Source organism: Rhinolophus hipposideros (assembly GCF_964194185.1).
Source record: "Rhinolophus hipposideros genome assembly, chromosome: 3".
Lineage (NCBI taxonomy): Eukaryota > Metazoa > Chordata > Mammalia > Chiroptera > Rhinolophidae > Rhinolophus > Rhinolophus hipposideros.
This window is the reverse complement of record NC_138049.1, coordinates 108,436,589-108,458,613: the sequence shown is the minus strand read 5'-3', so window position 1 is coordinate 108,458,613 and position 22,025 is coordinate 108,436,589. Positions and strand designations below refer to the sequence as shown.

Below are 22,025 nucleotides of genomic sequence, written 5' to 3'. Positions count from 1 at the left end.
TCGAGTCCCGCGAGGGATGGTGGGCAGCGCCCCCTGCAACTAAAAAACGGCAACTGGACCTGGAGCTGAGCTGCGCCCTCCACAACTAAGACTGAAAGGACAACTTGACTTGGAAGAAAAAAAGGCCTGGAAGTACACACTGTTCCCCCAATAAAGTCCTGTTCCCCTTCCCCAATAAAATCTAAAAAAAATTAAAAGGTTCAAAGAATTGGTTGAATAAATCTTACTGGCAACTTTCAGTACTATGGTGGTAACAGAAAACATTTTATTTTGCAAGGGTTTTTTTATGCTGAATTTTTTATCTTCTACAGTTTATTTTGGAAGTATTATGCTCAAAACTTATTAAAGCAACAATTACCTGAAAGCATTAATATTTTGTTCAAATGGAGATGTTCCCTATTTAATAACTATTAGTTTTTAATTACACAATGATCACCTTTAAAAGTTTCAGATATTTCTTGCTATACAAAAATTCTTTCCAAAAAAGGATAAAAGGCATTTTGAGAATTATGAAATTATCCCATAAATAAGACTGGCAGAGCATAATTTTAGGGAACAATTTGTATTAATCAACAAAATAAATTTAAAAGTTTAAGAATATGCTAGTAATTATTGTCTATCAGGATTCAAATGTGAATTAATGACCTCATTATAACCGATAATGCATGTCTTACTCCTAATAATTGACACATATTTTGCATATATGTATTTAGCAAAGAGAAAGGTAAAACATAAATGAGTACAGTAAGGAAATGCTCCTTCCCACAGTATGATCTTAGAGGTACTTTGTGTAATCCTCCCTTTTCTATCTTTAAGATGGCAATGAAAAGAAAAATTCAGAGAGGACAGATAAGAAATGGCCAGGTAGGTGGTGATGGGAGGCAGAACTGAATTTCTGTGGGTTGTATTTCCTTGGGGCACTGCTTGTTTTTCAAGAAAGGACTCTGGAGGTGCTGTGCTGAATGACACCCTTTTCCCAGGAGTACAATCACACGCACCACACATGCTGGGTATCAGCTCAGGCCCACGGCAGGGGAGGAGCAGGTAGGCCTCAGCAGTGGCGGAGTGTGTCCCTGGGGGGGTTCTTGGGGACTTCCAGAAACAACAGCATATGATGTGCAGAGGACAGAAAGCAAAGTCGAAGAGTTCTAAAGGACCCTGCTATCAATGGAATCTCTTTGTAGTTAGAGAGGTCTGGTGATGTCTGAGTTATAGTAAAATATATAGAAATCCAGGCTGTCCATTCAACAAGGTTTTATTGAGCACCTACTCTGTGCCCAGCACTGCACTAGATGCGATGAAGACTACAAGAGACCCATGTGGCTGCAGACATGAGGGCGGTGAGGAGGTACAATTAGATAAGCAGGGGACTCGCAGAGTGCCTGGGATGGGTAAGGACGAGAGCTGTCAGGTAATCTGGCTGGAGCAGGGGCTCGTATTAACTGGTGGGCCCCAGGGGGCCTGGGCACAGGGCTGGGCCTGCTGGCAGAGAATATGCTCTAATCCTCCCTTGACATGAAGACCCAGTGGGCCTGCTGTGGACACCTGCTGCCTTCCTTTCCTCTTCCCACAGCCACCTCATCACCTGAGCCCCTCCTAGGAAAATGGAACCTGCATGTCGATGGAGCGTGTTAGAAGCTTACCACCCTGCTGGAGAAACCGATCTGTTTCCAAGGGGGGGGAGCTTTGGCTTGACTGGATATTCGCCCTGGTGATTTTAGATGGACTGATAAGAGCAGGGTGTTCTGCGTTCTTTGAAACAGTCTCCTCACAAGGACCAACCCACAGAGATCTTATTGATAACTGACCACAAATGATCAAAGCCACAGGTATGGAGATCAGTTCCCCACGACCACAGATGGCTCTGGAGCCGCGCCTCCTGTTGATGGAAACCTCAGGCAGTGCCCTGGTCTCAGGGGGCAGGAGTCTGCTCTGCATGCACAAGAGGCTTTCCGCTGGGACCCAGGGACCTGACTAAAAAGGCCAGGGGAGCCTCTGGATTTCCACTCAGCTCATTTTCAGGTAGGTTTAACTCCGAGTAGGGTGGGAGTAGGTGTGTTTAAAGTGCCAGGAAGGCAGGCAGCGGAATGGTGTAGGTGCCGGGAAAGCTGTGGGATGTGGGGAATGGCTGGGGTGTAACACAATGAACTGATCTTTCCCAGGCCCATCTAGCATGCGATGCCACACCCAGCAAGAAAATGAGGCCTTCATTCTTAGTCCACAAGGGGAGCACGGGGCTGGGTCCAAGGCAGTGGGCAGAGCGAGGGAGCAGCCCATGGACTTCAGGGTCGGAGGTTTGCATAGCAACCCCGAGGAGGCGGGAGAACAGCTGCCACTGCAGCGTGGAAGGAGCGATAGCACTGAGGGAGGTCTCGAGGGGGCGGGCGTTGGGAGGGGAGCCATGGACGCAGGGTGCCCCCTGGGCCTTGCTCCAGGTGCTCTGGCCCAGGCACCTCCTTCCCCCTTCAGTCCTGGAATTCCAGAGAAGTGGCACAGCGGCGGGGTTCAGGGTCTCAGCAGGAGCCGTGTTCCCGGCCACTTGAGCCACAGGAAGGGGACCAGGCGTCGGGTGAAGGTGGCAGTGAAGGTGTAGATGACTTCTTGCGACTCCGCGTTGGTGAAAGTCACGGTGCCCCCTTCGTAGTCCAGGGCGATGCCCACCGTCCGGGGCCGCAGCGCCGGGAAGAGCTCGGCCTCGGGCTCGGTGTGGGCCCAGACGCCGGTGGAGGACAGGCGCAGCGCCCACACGCCGTCCTCCGGCCGCAGCGGGAGCTCTCCCTTCCGCTTCACACAGTCTCGGGCCACCCCCACCATGCAGCTTTCCAGAGCCTCCTCCTCCTCCTCCTCCTCCCCCTCTTCTTCCTCCTCATCCCCCAACGACTCCTCGTCCTCGTCCGTTTCCCAGTCGTCGTAGCCGTCCCTGTAGCCGGCCTCTTCCTCTTCCTCTTCCTCCCCCTCTTCCTCCTCGTCCCCCTCCTCTTCCTCCTCGGCCCAGCCCTCCCTCTGCACCTCCACCTCCCAGTACACCTTGCCCCAGGTGAAGCCCTTACTGCCCAGCACCCCCGGCTCACAGTCAAACCGCAGGGGGTGCAGGTATGCGCTCTGGAACAGGCTGCTGTAGGTCACGCACTTCCGGTCCTCTGACAGCTGCAGGTACCCGCTGGCCGACTGCGGGTCCAGGGTGACACTCACTGTGGGAACAAAAGGAGTGTCACCAGCGGCCCTGGGGCCGCCTCCGTGGTGTCCATGGCAGGGCTGCCACACCACAGTCCCAGGGTGCCATTCACATCTTGGTCCACGTGTACAGGGCCCACCAGGGGGATGCAGGAGTTGGAACAGAGGTGGCCTCTGAACACAGGAGGCATGGGATCAGGCAGATGACAAGAAACTGTTACAGGGAAGGCGCTGCGGGTAGGCCCTGTAGGGACGGAATGACCAAACCCAGAGAAGGGCCAGACCACCATGAGGAAGCCTCTATGGCAGACTGAAGAGTAGGGGAGTGTCAGAGAACGCAAGGGGGTGCTTAGGATCTGCCGCTGGGGGACTCGCCCGTGGCCTAAGAGAAGGGGCCCGTGGGGGGGGGGCAAGCATAGTCTCTGCGGGCATAGTACTGTTTATTTGAGGTAAATCTGGGACAAACCTTTGGACACTCACCCGTCTTATATTCCAAGTCTCTCAGTAGCTTCCCTGTGGAGGAAAAACGGACAGCAATGACCCTTAAGCCCAGCAAACTTACTGGCTCATTTCTTACTCAAGACAGTATCAATTTTATCAATTTCGTGACAGGACTGCCCCCATCCCCCGAGATCCCAAGAAGAGAAACCAGGAGACCCAGCGGACTGAGGTAGGAGAATCTGACAGTAAGGGGCCAGGTATCCTCCCTCACAGTGCCACCCCAGCTCCTGCCTCCCACTCCAAGGCTGTCCCCAACCCTGACCTTGGAATTCTCGCAGGCCTCGCTGCAGAGACAGCAGTTTATCTGAGAATTCTCCTGTCCTTTTTTTAACCACTTGAGCAATGGGTTTCCCAATCCAGAACTTTTTCCGCGGATACCTGAGAAGATGACAACCATGACCTCAGCTCTCCTTACATTTCTCTCAATCCTCAGGACAATTATGAAGGGGGAGGGAAAGGTGTGATTACCCCCGGTCAGCAGACAGAAAAACGGGCCAAAGTCACCAAGTGAATTACGCGGCCTGAGGTAGGACTTGGACCATGCAGAGCACTGCAGGCCAAGCCACCTGTCCCTCCCCCACAAGGGCAGGCGGCCAAGGAGCTGGGACTCCAGGGAACTTGCTCTTGCTCTGGTGGACAGCAGGCCTCCAGCTCACGGGTGTGTCCTGCTTCCCAGGACACAGGGGGAACCACGGGACATGGGCAGTGCTGGCACCATATCACTCCCCATTAATTCAAATAGATCATGGCCAAGGAGAAGGGAGGTGACACAGGCACAGGGGATGAGGCACAGCGTGACAAGGAAGCTCTTACCTGTTTAAGAAGTCTCTGGGGTCCTGGAAGGGGAGAAAGCACAGCGTCAGTGTGAATCAAAGATTTCACGCCTGTGCACCAGTACTGTATTAGAGAGGGGACGTATCATGAACAAACGCGGTCCTTTCCTCATGGAGCTTACATGTGGCAGCATTGGATAAAACAACAAAGAAACAAAATAATCAATGACAGCAATGGGGTGGAGGTGGGCAGGAGATGGCAGGGCCAGCTTCTCCGAGGTGACGACACTTGTGCTGGGATTGGAAGGACATGCTGGCTAGGTGAAGAATGGGAAGGAGGCAAGATGCGACAGGGCTCAGCAAAGGAGTTACTCGTTTTGAGGGACAGATGAGATGGATATACCAGAAAGTCAACTGTGTCTGGGCAGCTGCTTCATGTAGTAGGGCAGGGTGTAGCTCTGACCTCCTACCTGTCCTTCCCTGGAGCAGAGCCAGACGTGCCAACACGTGTGCTGTGAAATGGCAAGTAAACGGGTGGGTGGGGATCAGGGGGCCAAGAGGGCATGTTCTGAGACATGGGAGTTGCTGGAACGGTAGAAAGAGAGGATGAGAGCCGTCTAGGGGATAAAGGTCATGAGCGGCCCAGAGAGGCTGGGACCCGAAGAGCAGGGCTTCTCTCAAAGGTCACAGAAGGTGGGGCCTGATGAGTCCCCGGCAACCTGCAGCCACACACAGTCCCGCCCCCCACCCCCCAGGCTCCTGAGGCTGTTGTGAAAAGGCAATCGGAGCAGAGGCTCAGGCAGCGAACATGGCCCTCTGGGCATGCGGCACGCCTGGGTGCTAACCAACAGCACTCACAAAGCATTCTCATGGGGAAGGATGGCGACCCCCAGAGGGAGAGGAGAAGTGTGACCTGCCAGCCCACCCTGCAAGGGCCACCCGGGGCTCAACTGGGGACAGTGTCAGTGTCTCTCATCTGCTTCTATCTTCTCATCCCCTCCTATCTTCTCATCCCCGTTAACATCTTCATGATGTTCCCAGTCCGGAGACCTTTCTCTCCTTTTCTGTCCTTTTTGTCAAAAAGTCTGTTTTACATCTTTTGTGCTACTGCTTCTTCCTCTCACCTACGAGTGAGTATATTTCTCTACCACCAGACTTCTGAATTAGAGTCTCTATCTTAATAGGATCTCATTCTTACTGTCCATTGACAACCTCTGGGAAAACATTAATGACGATGAAGGAGTTAGCGGTCCAGTTTCCTTGTAGCAAAGTCAAACCCCAACAAACATAGACAAAACCCCCAGTATCGGGGGGTCCGGATGGCTCAGTTGGTTAGAGTGTGAGCTCTCAACAGCAAGGTTGCTGGTTCAGTTCCCACATGGGATGGTGGGCTGTGCCCCCTGCAACTAAGATTGAAAATGGCAACTGGACTTGGAGCTGAGCTGCGCCCTCCACGACTAGACTGAAGGACAATGACTTGGAGCTGATGGGCCCTGGAGAAACACAGTGTTCTCCAATATTCCTCAATTAAAAAAAAATTCCTTTAAAAACAAACCAAAAAAGACCCCAGTACCAACATTTCACGTACTGGCTTTAACTGACCCCCCACAGGGATGTCTTCAATTGGAGCAGTCTTAGAGGCACGGAAGACTGGGCCTCTGCTGGCCACGCAGCTCCTTCGCATGCACCCATGAGAGGCTCAGGGCAGATGGGAGTGCACTGCAGTCCCCCAGCACTCGTCACGTCTGCTCTACTCACATGGGCATGTGCACCTGGTGGCAGCCACTGGGAAAAGGATGCTTGTCCCCAAAGGGGATGGAGAAGAAGGGGGAGGGGAGAGGCAGCAAGTGACCCAGTCAGAGGCTGAGAGAGAAACTGGAGGGAATAGAATGACATCTGGAGGAAAGGACGGAGCCAGAGACACAGAGTGGATAAAATGGGAGAAAAGAAGAACGAGTACAGAGGCCTTGGGAGTGAGGACGCCGGGGCTGGAGCTTTCACTCGACTCCTGACCTGCCCCCTGGCCTGGGACAGACCCCTCCACTCTCTGGCCCTCAGTGGCTTCATCAGTGCAGGGCCAGACTGAAGAATTTTAACCTCCCTGCCAAGCCTGAGTCTGAACCCACAACGAGGGAAAGCAGGCTGAGGCCACCTGTTTCCGAGGCCTGTGCTGGCACAAGTACCTGGAGCCCTTGCCTTGACCTCTCTCTCCCTATCACTGGCTTGGGACGGCATTCGCAGCTGCTGACAGGCCCAGCTACCCCAAACCATGAAAGTGGAGGTCATCACATAGGCCTTCTCCTAGCCCACAGGGCGGAAGGATAGAGCAGGTCCCCCCAAAGGCTGCTAAGCCTCTTAGGCATGGTGTGACTCCTCCGGGAGGCTCCGGGAGGTGGGGGGGTGGGGCACTTCAACTTGGCAAGCTGTTCTCCAGTCCAATGCTTCCCTTTCCTGGCATCAAAGTCACCTCCACCAGGAAGAATTCCAGAGGCAACTGGCCTGTTTTCCATTTTTTCTCCTGAGGGTAATTCCAGAGTCCCAGAGAAAACCTCGCCCACTCTGTCCCCCTCCCCAAGTGCTTGTCTGCTCCAGACCCTCTGGGTTCCTAAGAGAAGTTGCCGTTCAGCCCTTCTTAGCCAACCCCAACCATTACAGCTTCTGCACCTTCAGAATCATTAAAAGCTTCCACTGGACAAGTGTCTGCCAGTGATTTGTTAGCAGACAGGCTCAAGAGGACAGTAACGAGGATGGAAGAGAAGAATGAAGATACTAATAACCTTCCCTTCCATTTCTACAGCACTTTTTAATATTTTTAACTTTTTTGTAGAAAATGTACTTTTTGAAGTGATACCGTTCTAGTCATTTCATCTTATGCTCATGCAACCACTGGAAGAAGTGGGGCAGAGCAGGACCATCACCCCATGTTTCAGATGAGAAAACTAAGGCCCCTGGAGGAAGTGACGCTCCCAAGGTCATGCCAGTGAGTGGCGGGGCCCAGACCAACTGTCCCGGCATCCCGGCAACCTGCCCCCGGGAAGGTCTCACCTGCATGAGCTCTGCAGCCGGCTGCTGGGCCTTGCCCTCCAGCTCAGAGATGACCAGCGCCAGCCGGGCAAGCTCCCCGACGCCCCTGGTCTTGTACTTCTCCCTGCTTTCTGTAAGCTCCTGCTCCAGCCTCGCCAGCTGGTCCAGCAGGTGCTGCTCCCGCTCCCTCAGGAACTGGTGGCCCTGTGCAAACTCTGCCAGGATGCACTGCCTCTGGTCCTGGAGCTTCCTCTGCAGGGGTGGGGGGGGAAAGGGGTGTCACCTCCACCTGGGCGTGGAAATCCCCCCAGGATCGGGTGGTAGAGGTGCCCGAGGCTGGCTCTTCACCCCGAGCTCCCCCCACTCATGAGTCCTACAGCGCTCAGGCTGGGGAGGGGCCTCGGGGTGTTCCTGGGCCAACCTCCTCTCCTCAAAGAAGACACAGTAAGTGATAGTTGCGTTCACTCAGCCACCACGAGGCTGGAACCCTGACTGCCTGACTGGTCAGCCCATTACCTTTTCTAGGTAAACCAGTGATCCGGGGCCCTCGGAGGAACTCAGAGCCAATGCATTTTTCTCTCCTGGACACCAATGTCGGTATGTCACCTCTCTAGGAAGCTTTCCTTGATTAATCTCATCCAAGTCTGACCAATCCTCTCTTCAGCACTCCCTATTATGGATAAAACACCTACGTGTGCCCCATCCCTGCCACATACCCTGTTCCCTCATTCAAACTGTGCAATGTCTACGCTGGGGAATCACGACCTTTCCTGCCCCCGGATTTCACTGCTCAGTGTCCTTGGTCCCCCTGTTGACTGAGCGCCTGTACACTGATGTACACTGAGCGCCTGGCCCCAACATCCCTCCACTGCCCACATCCCCCAGAAAACTGGACCTGCCTATCAGTGCCCCCCATACTGTTTCTAATCAAGAACATATGTGCTGCCTCTGTTTCCCAACCATGGGCAACCGTGGGTATGGGACCCACCAGACACGGAGTCCTCAGAGCCAGTCAGGCCTTCCTCAGCCCTTCCCTCTCTATCCTTATCCTGGAGCCAGTGCCATCCTTCCAAACCCCTGGCTCTGCACTCTCAGGAATCACCTCTTCCCCCTTCTGTGAAGGGAAGAACGAGCCAGGCTTTCCTCGGTTCCCATGCTCTGGCTCGAACACAACAGCAACAGCTTCCAGAGGTGGCCCCGCAGAGACGGAGGGGCCTTAGCTGACAGTGGGCAACCCACTCACGTGTCAGATGAGGAAACAAAGCCAGAGAGCTCAGACTGACAGGGCGTGGCCTGCAGCCCGGTCTCCCACTGCCAGTCCCGGTGACTGCGCCTCCCACCACAGGCCTGTGAGCTCAGGAGCTCCTGCTCCGGACCACCAGTCCTCAGGCTGCCCTTAACAGCCGCACTTACCAGCACAGCCAGGACATCAGCTTCTCCCTTCGCCTGACAGCCCTGAATTTTGTCTCTGTCTCTCCTTAGAGTACTCAGGTGGTTCAAAATTCTTTCCTGCAGAAAGACAAGCAGTGGGGACAGGTGGACACTCTGCTCTAGGGCAGGAGGGTGGACTCCGGCTGAGTCCTTGGCCAGCAAGAAGCCTTCAGCAGGGTCACGGCCAGGCTGCGCCTCCAGGTGGGTGCAGAGCGCAGCCTGAAGGGTGGCAGAGTGCCCTCTGGGGACGAGGAGGGCTTACCCTGTGGGGCTGGGCCGCCTTCTCCAGCAGGACCGCCTCGTGGAGCCTGTGCTCCCGGGACTCCCGGCACATGACACACAGCAGCTTCCCGTCGTCCTCACAGTAATAGTGCAGCTTCTCCTGGTGCCGCTCGCACAGTTTCACATCTGGCTGCTCCCGGGCCACTTCTCCCGGCTGCCTGCCCTTGTTCCCCTTCAGCCGCTCGATGTTCTCCACTAGGCTGGCCAGCTGCCACACGGGCCGGATGTTCTCCTTTTTAAAAGGCTTTTTGCAGAGCGGGCAGACAGGGCAGCCTCCCGAGACAGGGCGGACGTCAGTGGTACAGCTGCGGCAGAACACGTGACCACAGTCAATGGTCACTGGGTCCCGCAGGTAATCGAGGCAGATGGCGCAGGTCACCTCCTCCTCCAGGCTCCGCAGTGGTGCTGACGTGGCCATGCTGTCCTTTGTCCTTAGCTCAGAGGGGTCCCTGTTCACTGGTGGGGGCTTCTCCTCCTTGGAGACCAGACATGGAGTGAAGAGCAGACAGGGCAGCCTCACACAGAGCTGCCAGCTCCAGCAATCAACACACACTTATCAGCTCTCACAAGGCTCATATAGTATCAGAGCCAAAGGACCTTACTGATCGTTTAGTCCAACCCCTCATTTTACAGATGAGGAAACTGAGGCCCAGACTAGTGGCTTGGTGGAATTGCAAGCAGAGCTGCCACCAGCCCGTGCTGTGCTGTGGGAAAGCACTCCTGCCTCAAGACCCTTTCCTTCCAGCTGGGAAATGGCTCTGATGTACCAGCCATGATAGAACAGATACCTGGTAATGCTCTGCTGGAAAACGTCGTAAGTACACGAATCTACACTGTCACTAGTACAGTGCTCTCGTGTGCAGGGCACACGCTGCACGACCGTGCATGGGCCTCACAGGGCGCCATGACTCCTGTTTGCTCCTCCCGGCTTCAGGTTTCCAGGACAGAACCATCACGCGTCGGAGTCCTGTGCCTCCCTTCATGGATGTGTCCTCGGGCTGTGCTATGCTTTTGGTCTGGTTCACGTCCTCTGGGCAGCTAGACTCTACCTACTCCCAGCCTGCGGGCAGGGCACAACCTGGCCACACTGGACCCATTCTCAGCTGTGACGCTCCTACGAGTATGCAGCTGGTCTGGCTGTCCTGGCTGGGCTCACTAAGGGAACCGCTGTGGAGGACTCCTCAGCTGGCTGTGACTGCAATGTGCTGACGAGGGCCTGGCCCCCAGGGGGAGCCACGCTGAGCACAGAGAGGACTTTAGTCCCATTTACGTTTGCCTCCCTGGACCACTTTCTGTCTGAAGTTAGAAGCCTCAGCACGCACGACCCAACACCTGCCGCTTGCTGCTGACTCTGTGACTCATTTAAGGGCTCTGAGCATCAGTTTATCCATCCATAAAATGGAGAGAGTGATACTTACCTTCAAGGTTTTCTAAGTGGGTTGAGTAAAAGAATTATGTTTAAAGTACTGAGCACAAGTACGGTATGCAGAAAGAAACCTAGGAGAGAAACTAGAACCCTTTGTTCCCAAATCCAGGCAGTATTCAAAGCAAAGAGTGCAAGAGCGGAAATGAAAAGTGGCAGCCAGAGGAAGTGAGGAAGAACCAGCCATAGCAACACGCACTCCAGAGTCAGAGAAACAAGATCCTCAAGGTGTGGGACTGGAGAGTTTGCTCTGCTGTACATCACGGAGGCAACCGTAGCAGTTGTGGGAAAGCCAGGGCACACAGGTAACTGCAAGGCTGGGTGCCAGCCAGTGGACAGGGCACACAGGTAACTGCAAGGCTGGGTGCCAGCCAGCCGACAGGGCACACAGGCAGCTGCAAGGCTGGGTGCCAGCCAGCGGACAGGGCACACAGGCAGCTGCAAGGCTGGGTGCCAGCCAGCGGACAGGGCACACAGGTAACTGCAAGGCTGGGTGTCACCCAGCGGACAGGGCACACAGGACATTGTGAGCTGGAAGACAGTACTTAGAACCACAGGAAATCAACACAGTCACTGATTACAGCCGGTGCAAGAGTTCAGTGTCTACCACAGAGGTCAGTGGCCTTTGTGTTCTTTCACTGGAGTGAAAGGGATGGGCTAGAACGACCACCCCCACCCCACCCAGGCTCTAAGAACCAAAAGAGAAACCAAACAGAAATACAATGCCTACCTTTTGAGGATCTAATGAAGTAATATATGAGAAGCATTTTATAAAGTGAAAGTCTGTATAAATGTAAGGGATTGTCACACTGCCAACAAAAAATTCCATTGGAAGCTCCAATGAATTTAGAGATGTATGACACTAAGAAATGCAATGAGTGTGAAAAACATGTACATACAAAGCTCAAACGAAGGGGCTATGTAATTTAACTGGCAAATGTGTTAAGATCGTTTGTGGAATGCTTCTAAGGGTAGTAAAAAATCTTAGGAATTGCCTAGTCCTGCTCCCTGGTTTGCATGCTGAGGGAATCAGCCCGCAGGCATTTCAGTTGTGCAGATGCAAAGGAATGGAAAGAGGAAAGGGGCAGGTGCCGGGACTCCTGGGGGCTTGGAATCCTTCACCAAGTCACTTTGTGGAGCAGCTTAGAAGTTTAAAAGCTGAAGTTTTTTGTTTCCTTTGTTGTTGTTGGGTGTGGCATATGCTATCTGTGGGGCTGGGAATCTCATTCTGTTGCAATTTCCTCGAAGAATAAAAGGTCTATGAAGAGGTCAGCTCCCACTCCCCGTCCACACAAACCTGACATCAGCTCCTTCTTCACTCAGAACAGACGTTCTTAACTCAGGATCCATCTTGGGCTTTGATGGATCTTTAAACCCCTGAAACTGTATGAAAATAATCGCATATGTACTAGATAAATAAAATTGTCTGGAGATTAGAAAAACACTGGTGAGTAAGTGTAGGAGGGATACTAGGTCATGAAAACACCACTTGCAATCTCAATATAAGACAAGGATCTTCAGTGGACACTAAAACCATGAGGTAGAAGGTGCTAGGGGAGAGGGTAGCCCCTATGCCAAAGGACTACCCGTGGGTTACTTCCTAATGCACCTCGATAAGGAAGAGATCCGGGGATCACCTTAAGCAGCGACCAAAACCCACATCACTGACGGAGGGACAGACTGGCATGTACTCCTGTGTGGCGCCATATGAATGACACACCACCTTTGAAACAGCCCTGCCACAAATGTGTGGCCTACATGAATCAAAGGAAGCCTGGAGAGCTAACTTCTAGTTTGTAGAAAATACGGGGGAAAGACAGATGAGCTAAACCACATCATGGGGAAACAATCAGATCAACCCAGAATATAGGACATTCCACAAGAAAAGTGGCCTGATCTTCTAAAAATTCAATGTCATGAAAAATAAAAAAGGATTTCCTGATTTAGAAAGACTAAAGAAAAACAACCAAATGCAAACCCCCTTGATTGGCTTTTTTTTTAAAGCGATAAAAATAGTTTTTGGACAATTAAGGAAGTTGGACAAAGGAGTAGCTAGGTATTGGATCATATGAAATTACTGTTAATTTTTTAAATGGTATTTATTGAGAATGTCCATATGTTTAGGCAATGCATGCAGCAGTATTCAGGGATGCATGATGATAACTTGCTTTTAAATGGTTCAACAACAACAACAAAAGTTAGAAAAACTTTCTGAGGAGAGTTGCTCCTATCATTCATCTATCATTCATACAAGTCTGTACAAGGGTCCATAACCACCAAAGATGTCACAAATCACTAACAGCGAGATCATGGTGCTTGATGCCTTGCAGAAGCTCAACACATGTGTTGAACAAATGAATGGATTCAGAGGACCTGAGGATAATACTAATTGTATAGAACCCTTTCTTTGAGAGTCTGTCACAACCAGACCAAGGAAACAAATGGGACACATACCATTTCTATGTTCCGTCCTATCCCTCAGCTATACAGACCCCATCCTGAACATGATACACGTACTGAAAGACGGCTAACCTGGCGTTGCTGAATAAATATATACAAGACCTAAGTGTAAATCTGTGGGTGAACAATCCAGGTTCAAGTCTGGGCTCTGGGACCCAAGAGCCAGGTGACTAACAACTTCTTGGAGATGCATTTACCTTGGACCCACCTTACCTGCCATTTATACCTCTGATGTTATTTAGTGCTCAGGGCACTCAGGATCAGTAAGGCCGAGCAGCCTGCCCACGGCACGTGGCTAGGACGCCGTGCTCAGGACCGATGGCCCAGCCCTCACACTCCCTTCCTTACCCAGCAAACTGCAGAATGGCGTCTAATACTAGCTCCTCTGTCAGCTAGCTCGAATGAGGTCATGTACCTGGAAGGGCTTCGTAAGCTGGAGAGTGCTGACAAAAGTACGAGGACATGTTACTGCTGACACTGACCAAGCACCTAGTCTTAAATGACAGTTGACAGGATTTGAGTATAAGAGACACAGGCAAATCCAGTGTGAAACTGACGCTCCCCAGAAACTCTTCCCAACGCACGCCACTCCCCGATGACTCTGCCCTTTCTATCGTCTATGCCTTCAGAATATTCTGATTATCTCGATGAGTCTCCACAATAAAGGGCAAAGCTACCCTTCTCTCCACTCCTGGCTCTTGGACAGACGGAAGCCTATGAAACTGAGAGAGGACGGGCCCACCCCACTCCCTTCACCCGCATGAGAATTCTGAAACCTGAGGAAGTCATTTCCTGAACTGCCTGGGCACACGCCACGGGCACCAAGGCAGCCAGGTCTCTACCCCGTCAATAAACCAGAAGCTGCTTGTGACTCTACAGAAACAAGCAGGACTGCAGACACTCCCTACCTTCCTGAGTGCCTCTCTGCCAGCAACCCAGCCTCCCCTACAGCTCACTAGACCTCATAAACACGTACTCTGTATATATGAACAGAATGGCTGAGGTGACACTATGTCATTTCTGGCAACACATTTTGGGATGTGGGTGCCATGCGCAATTCCTGGCTGCGAAAGTCACTATGAGCTGCAAAAAAAGTACCTTAGGGAAGCACTGCAATGAATGCCCACACCTTGTGGGCACATCCTTGCACCCCATCCCAGCCCTGCCCTGGCCCAGTTCTAGAAGGAAAGGATCAGAAGTCTGGCCTCTTGCTTCTGTTTAACAGCTGTCGGCTTCTGCCCCAGCAGGTGCTAAACTCTCCCTCAACTTCCTGTGGCTCCTGGCGTCCCACACCGTCCTCCCTGCCTCCTGCTGCCTTGGGACACTGAATCCCAGCTGTAGACTCCTCGGCCCACAGAAGTGAGGGGGGGCTGGATTTGCATCCCAGCATCCAGGCTGCTTCTCTGAACAAGAGCCCCGTCTTCCCTGGAATCCCAAAGCACTTAGCCGAGGGCTCCATGCCCCATGGGAACCCCACGTAAGGGATTTGTGGGGCCCCAGATTAAGCTCCATTTCTCGATCGGAAATAAGTAAACTCTCCTGGCAGTGAACTTCTGTGAGACACATCTACCAGCCTGGAAAGGACAGAATTCAGGGCAAAAAGAAAGTGACCTGGATCTGGATACTAGAGGGGTGATCACACCCCTGGTGGCAACACCCAAGGCCTGGACTCTGCAGACTCCACAACCCGGGTGTGGCCATGGCCTTGGCACCAGGCTGGCTTAGGAGATGCGGGTTCTGTGGACAGTGCACTGCTGAGGTCACACGTGGGTTACTTCTCCCCACAGGGCTGCACGTCAATGGTGCTCTGAAGCACAGCGGGGGACGTGCAAACCATGGTGACCAGGCCGAGACATACTGACCAGTGGCAATCCCCACAGGCTCAAAGACAGGCACGGCACAGCAGCCAACAGGGAGGTGGACGGGACCATGCTTTCAAGTGCCACTGAGGGTTTTGGTAGAAGGTGGTATAACTCACCCAGCAGTTATCTAGTACTGTATGTACTGGGTGCCTACCACGGCCAGGCACTGAGGATACAACAGGGAACAGACATGGCAAAGTCTCTGCCCTCCCAGAGTTCACATCAAGGGACATAACTGAGGGATCCTTTCTTGAGAAGCTGAAACCAGAGCTGACTATGGGATTACACCATCCTCAAGGGTCTCCCGCTTTATTTAAACCTCCTCTCTCCACTGCTCAGCGCTCCATCCACTGTGGCCTTCGTTCAGTCCCTAGAAAGACCCTGCCACATGTCAAAATGCAAGTACGTTCAAGTAACCACACTGGTTAAAAGCCCCAAGGTTTCCCGGTGCTCCAGCGGCACGATCCAAACTCCTTCCCATGCTCTGTGATCCCCAGATAATCTAGGCCCAGCCCTTGTCTCCAGGCTCATTTCCTCACTTTCCACCTCAAACTCAACTCCACAGCCAAACCAAACCCCTCTCCAAGCCTCAAAATGCACCATGCTTCTTCCTACCCAGGCCCTTCAAAAGTGCTCTGCCCTCCGCAGAGCACCATTTCTTTCCCACTTAGGAAATCCTTCTCCAGCTTGAAGGCTCAGCAGAAAGCTACTTCCTTTGGCAAATCTTTCTTGAACTGAAAACGCACTCTCCCTTATACAGCCTGAAAATACCCTACCCTGCATGGTGTACTTCTCTGCAATCCTAAGTCCTGATTCATTTACCATCAGCTTTTCCCACCAAACAACAGACTGAGTCTGCCCCACCCCACAGTCTAGCACAGTGCCTGGCACAAAGGAAACAGGATCAACCAGCTGAGGAAGTGGATGATGCCCAGGCACACAGCATCCAATACCTACAAGACACTGCCCAACTGTCTGCGAAACAGTGCTAGCAACTCTGCCACATGTCCTTTCCCTCGGGCACGCTAGTGAATTACTAGAGAGCCGATTCCTTCATACTCCCTACAGCAGCAGATCAGCAGGTCACAGCACTAGCCACGGAACCCAAAGCGTGTCTCCAGGAACACACAGCAGCCAGAAGGAAAGGCTGTATCTGAGGAAATGGCTGCTGGAGGATGTGTACAATGGTGATAAGCACCCCGCCCTCTGCATTAGTTCTACACCTGCTTGTGCAAAGAGCTCCTCTTTCCTGATTTTCAGCTTCAGAGGAATGGAATCACATCGCATTTGGGGAGGAGAGCTCTCGACATCATGTTTGTAAGGGACACTCGTGATTGTGAGCTGATTTGGTTCATTTTCATTGCTTTAGGACTGTAGAATTCTACTGACATATAACCTACTTCTGATGCCTGTCTGGTTGTTTCCAGTTTAAGACAATTATACACACTGCTCGTTTCTGCACACGTGCAAGCAGATGCGGTCTCAACTTGACCAGCTCAGGCCAAGCTGTTTCCAAAGTGTCTGTACCAAGGTACGCTGCCACCAGCAGCCTTGGGGCACTCATGCTGCTGCACAGCCACACCAACACCACGCACTGTCGGCTTCTAAGTTTTTGCCAATCTAGTGGATGGGAAACAGAATCCGTGTGTGTGTGTTTAAAGATAAATTTAAAACAAGGAAGAACAAGAAACCACACGAGAGAGGACCAGTAACAGGCCACCAAATCCTAGAGGAGGTGTTCCTCGATCCAACAAGGAAGTGCTGTAAATGTCTATCGTCTGGGAGGAGGCGTCTACTCAGCTTCCATTCTTCCTTTGCTAATTTTATCCAATTCCTTTCTCAGGATCACGTGCTTAGGGTGGAGCCCTCCCTCTGATCAAAAGTGGAGCAAGAGAATTAGTCTCAAGCCCCCCGGTCACGGTGCTTGCTTCAGGGATGAGAACATGTGTCATTATAGCTAGTCACAAGGACACCTAGCAGACATGGGGAAAAAAAGATTCTTGTGGTTTCTCCAGAACTTGCAAGAGCTGAAGGTTTAGAGCTGCTTGGGCAATTCTGCTACCCAAAGGGTTAGCTTAGCCTGTTTGAGGACGCTAACCCAGAGATGAGGCGAAAGAAACCAGGTCAGTCTTGTGAATCCCTGTATCAAGTTGTGCCCTAAACTACTCTACCCTTGAACTTTTCCAACACATGAACCCATAAAAGCCTGTTTTGCCCGGCCAGCTTGGCTTGTCTTGTCATCTGCAAAAAAAAAAAGAAAGACAGAAAGAAGGAAAAAGAATCCTGACTGATACAGCAGAGAAAGTCATTGAAGGTTACTAGGCAGAAATATACAGAGCTTGTGCAGAAAAATGAGCCTATTTACCTACACAAAAGTCTTGTCACAAAGGTAGACTACACGCCAAATGGCACTTCTCTCTGTCTCTCACCCGAAGATTACCACCTGCTAGGACGTGACAGACCAACCTGCTCTCTGCCACCATAGCCCCTCCCCACAGCTCCTAGAAATTCTGAGCACGGAAGCACATGCAGAATCTTCTTCTACCCCAGCTACTCTGCTGTGGCTAGGGACAGGGGCTAGACTGTTTGACCTCTCTGGGTCACAATATCTCCATGAAGAAACAGGAATATTTAGGCCATTCAGAGGTGTGAGATACTAGAAAAATATGTATTGGTCCCTGGCCCCCCCATGCCGTTCCTGACACAGAGCTCCTGACACCCTTGTAGTTTCCTGGGTGATAAGAGCACAGGAACATCTTTTGTTTTATTAAGGCGACTCTGGGTGGCTCCTGGATGGGGGTTGATCACCCAAAAAACCAAGCCATGATTAGAAGCTTGGAACTTTCAGCCCTACCCCCCATATTCGAGAAAGGGGAGTGGGGCTGGAAATGGAGTTATAATTGATCAAGTGAGGAAGCGTCCATAAAATTCCAATGGTCCAGGGTTCAGGGAGCTTCCAGGTGGGTTAACACATGCACATTGGGACAGTGACACAGCCCAACTCCAGGTGGACAGAAGCTCCTGCACTCAGGACACTCCCAGACCACGTCCTAAGTATCTCCTCATCGGGCTGTTCAACTGTCCTTTATCACGTCCTTTAATAAACTGGTAAACGTGAGTGAGTGTTGGACTGAGTTCTTCTATTACAAGACAAACTGAAGTGCACCAGCATTTTTAATGTGCAACATGAAGTCAGTGCTGTCATTAAGAGCAACTGTAGTGGCATCTTTGGGTCAGGTATGTGGTTTTATTGTGCTAATGTTTACAATCTGGCTATCAGGCAGGAAAACGTTAGTTTATCAAATTTAGTTTTTTCAAGGTCATAAATGGAGTCAGTGAACTCAACATCTATGGAGCTATTCTAACCACTCATATCCTGGAGGAAGGAAGGGTCTAAGCTACCAGCCAGGGAGTTACCATTTTCCATCAAATTTGAGATATCCATGTCATTACATTTAGTATCTCTGAAGTCAATGTAATCAATGGCATACCATAATCTGACTGGCAAAATATTTTTTTCTATGCAGAATATAAATAGGTGGCATCTTAGATTTGGAGAAATGTGGCGTAGATCCTACAAAGTGCTGCCAGGGTCGTCTTTCCAACACACAGATCTCATCCTATTACCTACTCTCCTGCCTCAAAACTCCTGAGGTCAAAACTGCACAGCAGGGCACACAAGACCCTCTCTAATCTGGCCTTCTACTTCCCTGTGCAGTCTGCAATCCTGCTAGGTACAGTAAACAGGAAGACGGCACCTTCTTCCCTGCCCTCACTCCCACCCATTGCCCTTGTACATGCTCTTTTCTCAGTCCCAGCTCAGTCCTGAAGGCCAGAATAAGATATGCCCCCTTATCTGTGAGGACCTTTCTGTGCCCATCCCACGTCCAAGAGAAATGACTGCCTCACTAGTTAGCCCCTGCAGCTCTGCACACACGGCATTTCTTTCTTTCTTTGTATTTTTATTAATTAAAGTTTATTGGGGTGACAATTGTTAGCAATGTTACATAGATTTCAGGTGTACAATTCTGTAATACGTCATCTATATCTCATATTGTGTATTCACCACCCAGAGTCAGTTCTCTTTCCATCACCATATATTTGACCCCCTGGCATTTCTAGTATAGCACCATCAAACTGCTTCCCAACCGTCTCCCCCAACATGAACATGAGCCCATGGCTCATTCCTCTGTTTGTTTCCAGTATCTGGCACAAAGTAGGCTATCTCTAAACGTAGGTTGTGAAACTAAATGTTATCCATGATTCCAGGGCCCCATTATCCTCTTCATTCTCCTCCTTCACCACATTCCCCCCTCCCACTTTACAGTCTTGCTTCAGCAGAAGGCTCCAAGGGCTCCCCTCAGATCAGACATTCTCCACCACAAACATTAGCCAGATCTCCCCCACCTCCCCCCACACATACAGGATATTTTTTGGGAGGTGGGGTTGGAGGGGAAAGTCAACATTCCATTTCTACCAAGCTGGCAAGGTTTAATTTGGCTGTTTTCCAAAACCAATCGCTTTCCATTTTCCTATTTTGATCCTGGAGGTGCTAAGTCTGAAGTCATCCCCAAGAAGCCTCAATTCAGACCACGGGCTCTCTTCTGTGGTTCAGTATCTTCTGTGGCAGTCTGAGTCTAGCCTGTCACTCCTTTTTGGGGAAGTGATATCTAAGAAGTCATCCACTACTTCTGGGCCTCAGTTTCCTTACCTCTTAATAAGGGGAAAATAATAATGTCTAGCCAAGTTCACCCAGCTGTTCGAAAGTTCAAGTTTATGGTCACATAAATCAAAGTGTTTTTTACTTCTAAAAAGCAAAAAGTGCTATAAAAATACATGTTAAGAAAGAGCACAGGCACCCACCTGAAAGGGCTCCCAATGGCCAAAGCTGCAACAATCTGAGCAAGAAAATAAAGTACTATTGAATTATAACCCTAAGTATAAACTAAATATCCACGAGTCAATGCTGATATAAATAAATGATTGGTAAGTTAATAAATAAGGCAGGAGAGACAAATATCCCATGCAAAAGAATTCCAAATAATATATGATCATACTTGCCCTTGAGGTGGGGAAATATTCTCCTCGCTCCCTAGGTGTGGGCTGCACATAGTTGGACTGTTTTCCAAAAAACACAGTAGGGGGGTGGGGGGAGCAGTAACTTTGCACAGAAACATCTGAGCCAGGGGATCAACATCAACTTCTAAGTCATGTTGATAATATGCACCCTTGATATGATGTGATAAAATGGCAATCTACCTCTGTGGTCTTCCTCCCAATTACCCACAAGTCTAATCAGAGGAGAAAAACAACAGACAAATTCCAGTAGAGGGGCATTCTACAACATACGGAGCCAGTATTCCTCAGAATTGTCAAGGTCATCAAAAAACAACGAAGTCTGAGACACTGCCACAGCCAATGGGGGCATAAAGAGACATGGGAACTAAATGTAACGTGGTAACCTAGATAGGATCATGAAACAGAAAAAGCACTTAGGTAGAAACTAAGGAAATTTGAATATTAGAGACTTTGGTCAATAATAATGTGCCAACCTCGGTTCATTAATTCTGGCAAATGTGCCATATGAATGTAAGATGTTAACAAAAAGGGAAAAGGTTTGGGGTATATGGAAACTCCATACTCTTCATAATTTTTCTGTAAATCTAAAACTGTTCTAAAAATTAAAGTCTAGTTTTTAAAAAGCTAATTCTTTTAAAGTTGGGAGGAAAACATTGCAGGGATTATGACTTTAGCTAACAGTTAAACAGGAGGCTCAGGCATCGTCCGTGACACTGATCTTTGCGCGAGAGTGAACGAGTGTCATTCTCCCACCGTTTGAAGAACGCACGCCTGTTGTGCTGTCAAACACTGGAAAGTACTGGCAATTGGAAGTGTTTGCCTCCCATTTGCGCCACAAAGATACATTTACACACTGTTTTGTAAGGCCAAAGTCAGGGAGAAAATCAGCGGGGGAGATACCGTGACAATGGGCTGAGGGAGTGAGGGAATGCATAGCTCCAAGTGTACGCGACTGACCCGGTTTATTCTGACCAAAAGGAAATGAAAGAAAACAGGACTGTTGGTCATGGGGCCGGACTGGCCGTCTACTCGGCTCCAAGCAACCAGCCCGTCATCCGGGCCGCGCTTACTTCTGGCTCTGCACACAAGCACGGATGGCTGCCTGAGCCGGGCACGGGAAGGCAAGGAAGACCCACGGGGAAGGGGCGAGCGGAGCCGCCGGCGAGCAGGAAGGCTCGGGCCGGGAGGGACAACGCAGCGAACCTCACCCGTCCCCGAGCCCGCCCTGCAGCCCGGCGGCCACGTTCGGGCTCCCGGCCGCTGGGGCGCGCGTCTGACTGCCGCTGCGCTGCACTTCTCACCCGACGCCCCACTCACCAGTCCCTCGTCTCCGCGGCGGGCAGGTCCGGGTCGTGCTCCTCCGGAGCAACCTGCGCGACAACGCCTCGCGGCCGGGGGCTCTCCAGGCTCCTGCGAGCCCTCCACCGAGATTTCTCCCAGACCAGCGCCCGGATTGGCCACGGCCAAGCTCCGCCCGCCAATGGGAACCTTAGTCTCCTCTACGTCACTGATCACCGGGCAAATCCCCCTGCCGCTGCGGGGGGTGGGGCGGCAGCGCCGAGAAAAGGAAACTGAAATCAGGCGGAGCCTAGGCTGCGCGGAAGTCGCCACCTGAGTTTGGTGTGTGGGGCGTGTCCCCCGGTAACCCGGCGGAAGCCTCAAGTAGTGAGACCTAGTCAGGCCCCTTTGTAGGACTCTGGGATGCCAGAATCCCTTCCCTCCGGCCGCGATTCCCCGGTTCCTGATTCCCACGGTGGGCTGGATCGGGGCTGCTGAGCGTTTTGCCGCTAAGTGACGCTCGCCAGGTGCCCCACGAAATAGGACTCCCTGTCCCCAGTGCGGCCTAAATTTGCTTCCTGGACCAGGCAGGAATTTACAAAGCAAATATTCTCAGTTGACTATTTGCAATAATTACCATTTGTGAAGCGTTTAGGATGAGTAAGGGGCTTAACATAAAATATCCTTAAACTAGCCAGGCATAAATGTCCCTATTCGGCGGAAGAGAAAACAGGTCCC

General features: G+C 51.3%; 1 protein-coding gene across 4 annotated transcripts; it reads right to left on the bottom strand.

The window, feature by feature from the left end:
• Positions 1-243: 243 nt before the first annotated feature.
• TRIM26 (tripartite motif containing 26) lies at positions 244-21,458 on the bottom strand. Of its 4 annotated transcripts, XM_081044667.1 has the most exons (10): positions 21,327-21,458; positions 19,794-19,828; positions 11,906-11,991; positions 9,166-9,660; positions 8,886-8,981; positions 7,494-7,724; positions 4,489-4,511; positions 3,938-4,053; positions 3,655-3,687; positions 244-3,191 (listed from the first exon to the last, which is right to left on the bottom strand). In XM_081044667.1, the coding sequence occupies exons 4-10, from the start codon at positions 9,601-9,603 to the stop codon at positions 2,506-2,508; spliced, it is 1,623 nt and encodes a 540-aa protein (XP_080900793.1). In that variant the 5' UTR covers positions 9,604-9,660; positions 11,906-11,991; positions 19,794-19,828; positions 21,327-21,458; the 3' UTR covers positions 244-2,505. The 4 variants fall into 4 exon arrangements, with proteins under 4 accessions (XP_080900793.1, XP_080900792.1, XP_080900794.1 ...); XM_081044666.1 differs by lacking the exon at positions 11,906-11,991 and having other exon boundaries at positions 21,327-21,452; XM_081044668.1 differs by lacking the exon at positions 11,906-11,991 and having other exon boundaries at positions 9,166-9,657; positions 21,327-21,452.
• Positions 21,459-22,025: the final 567 nt, after the last annotated feature.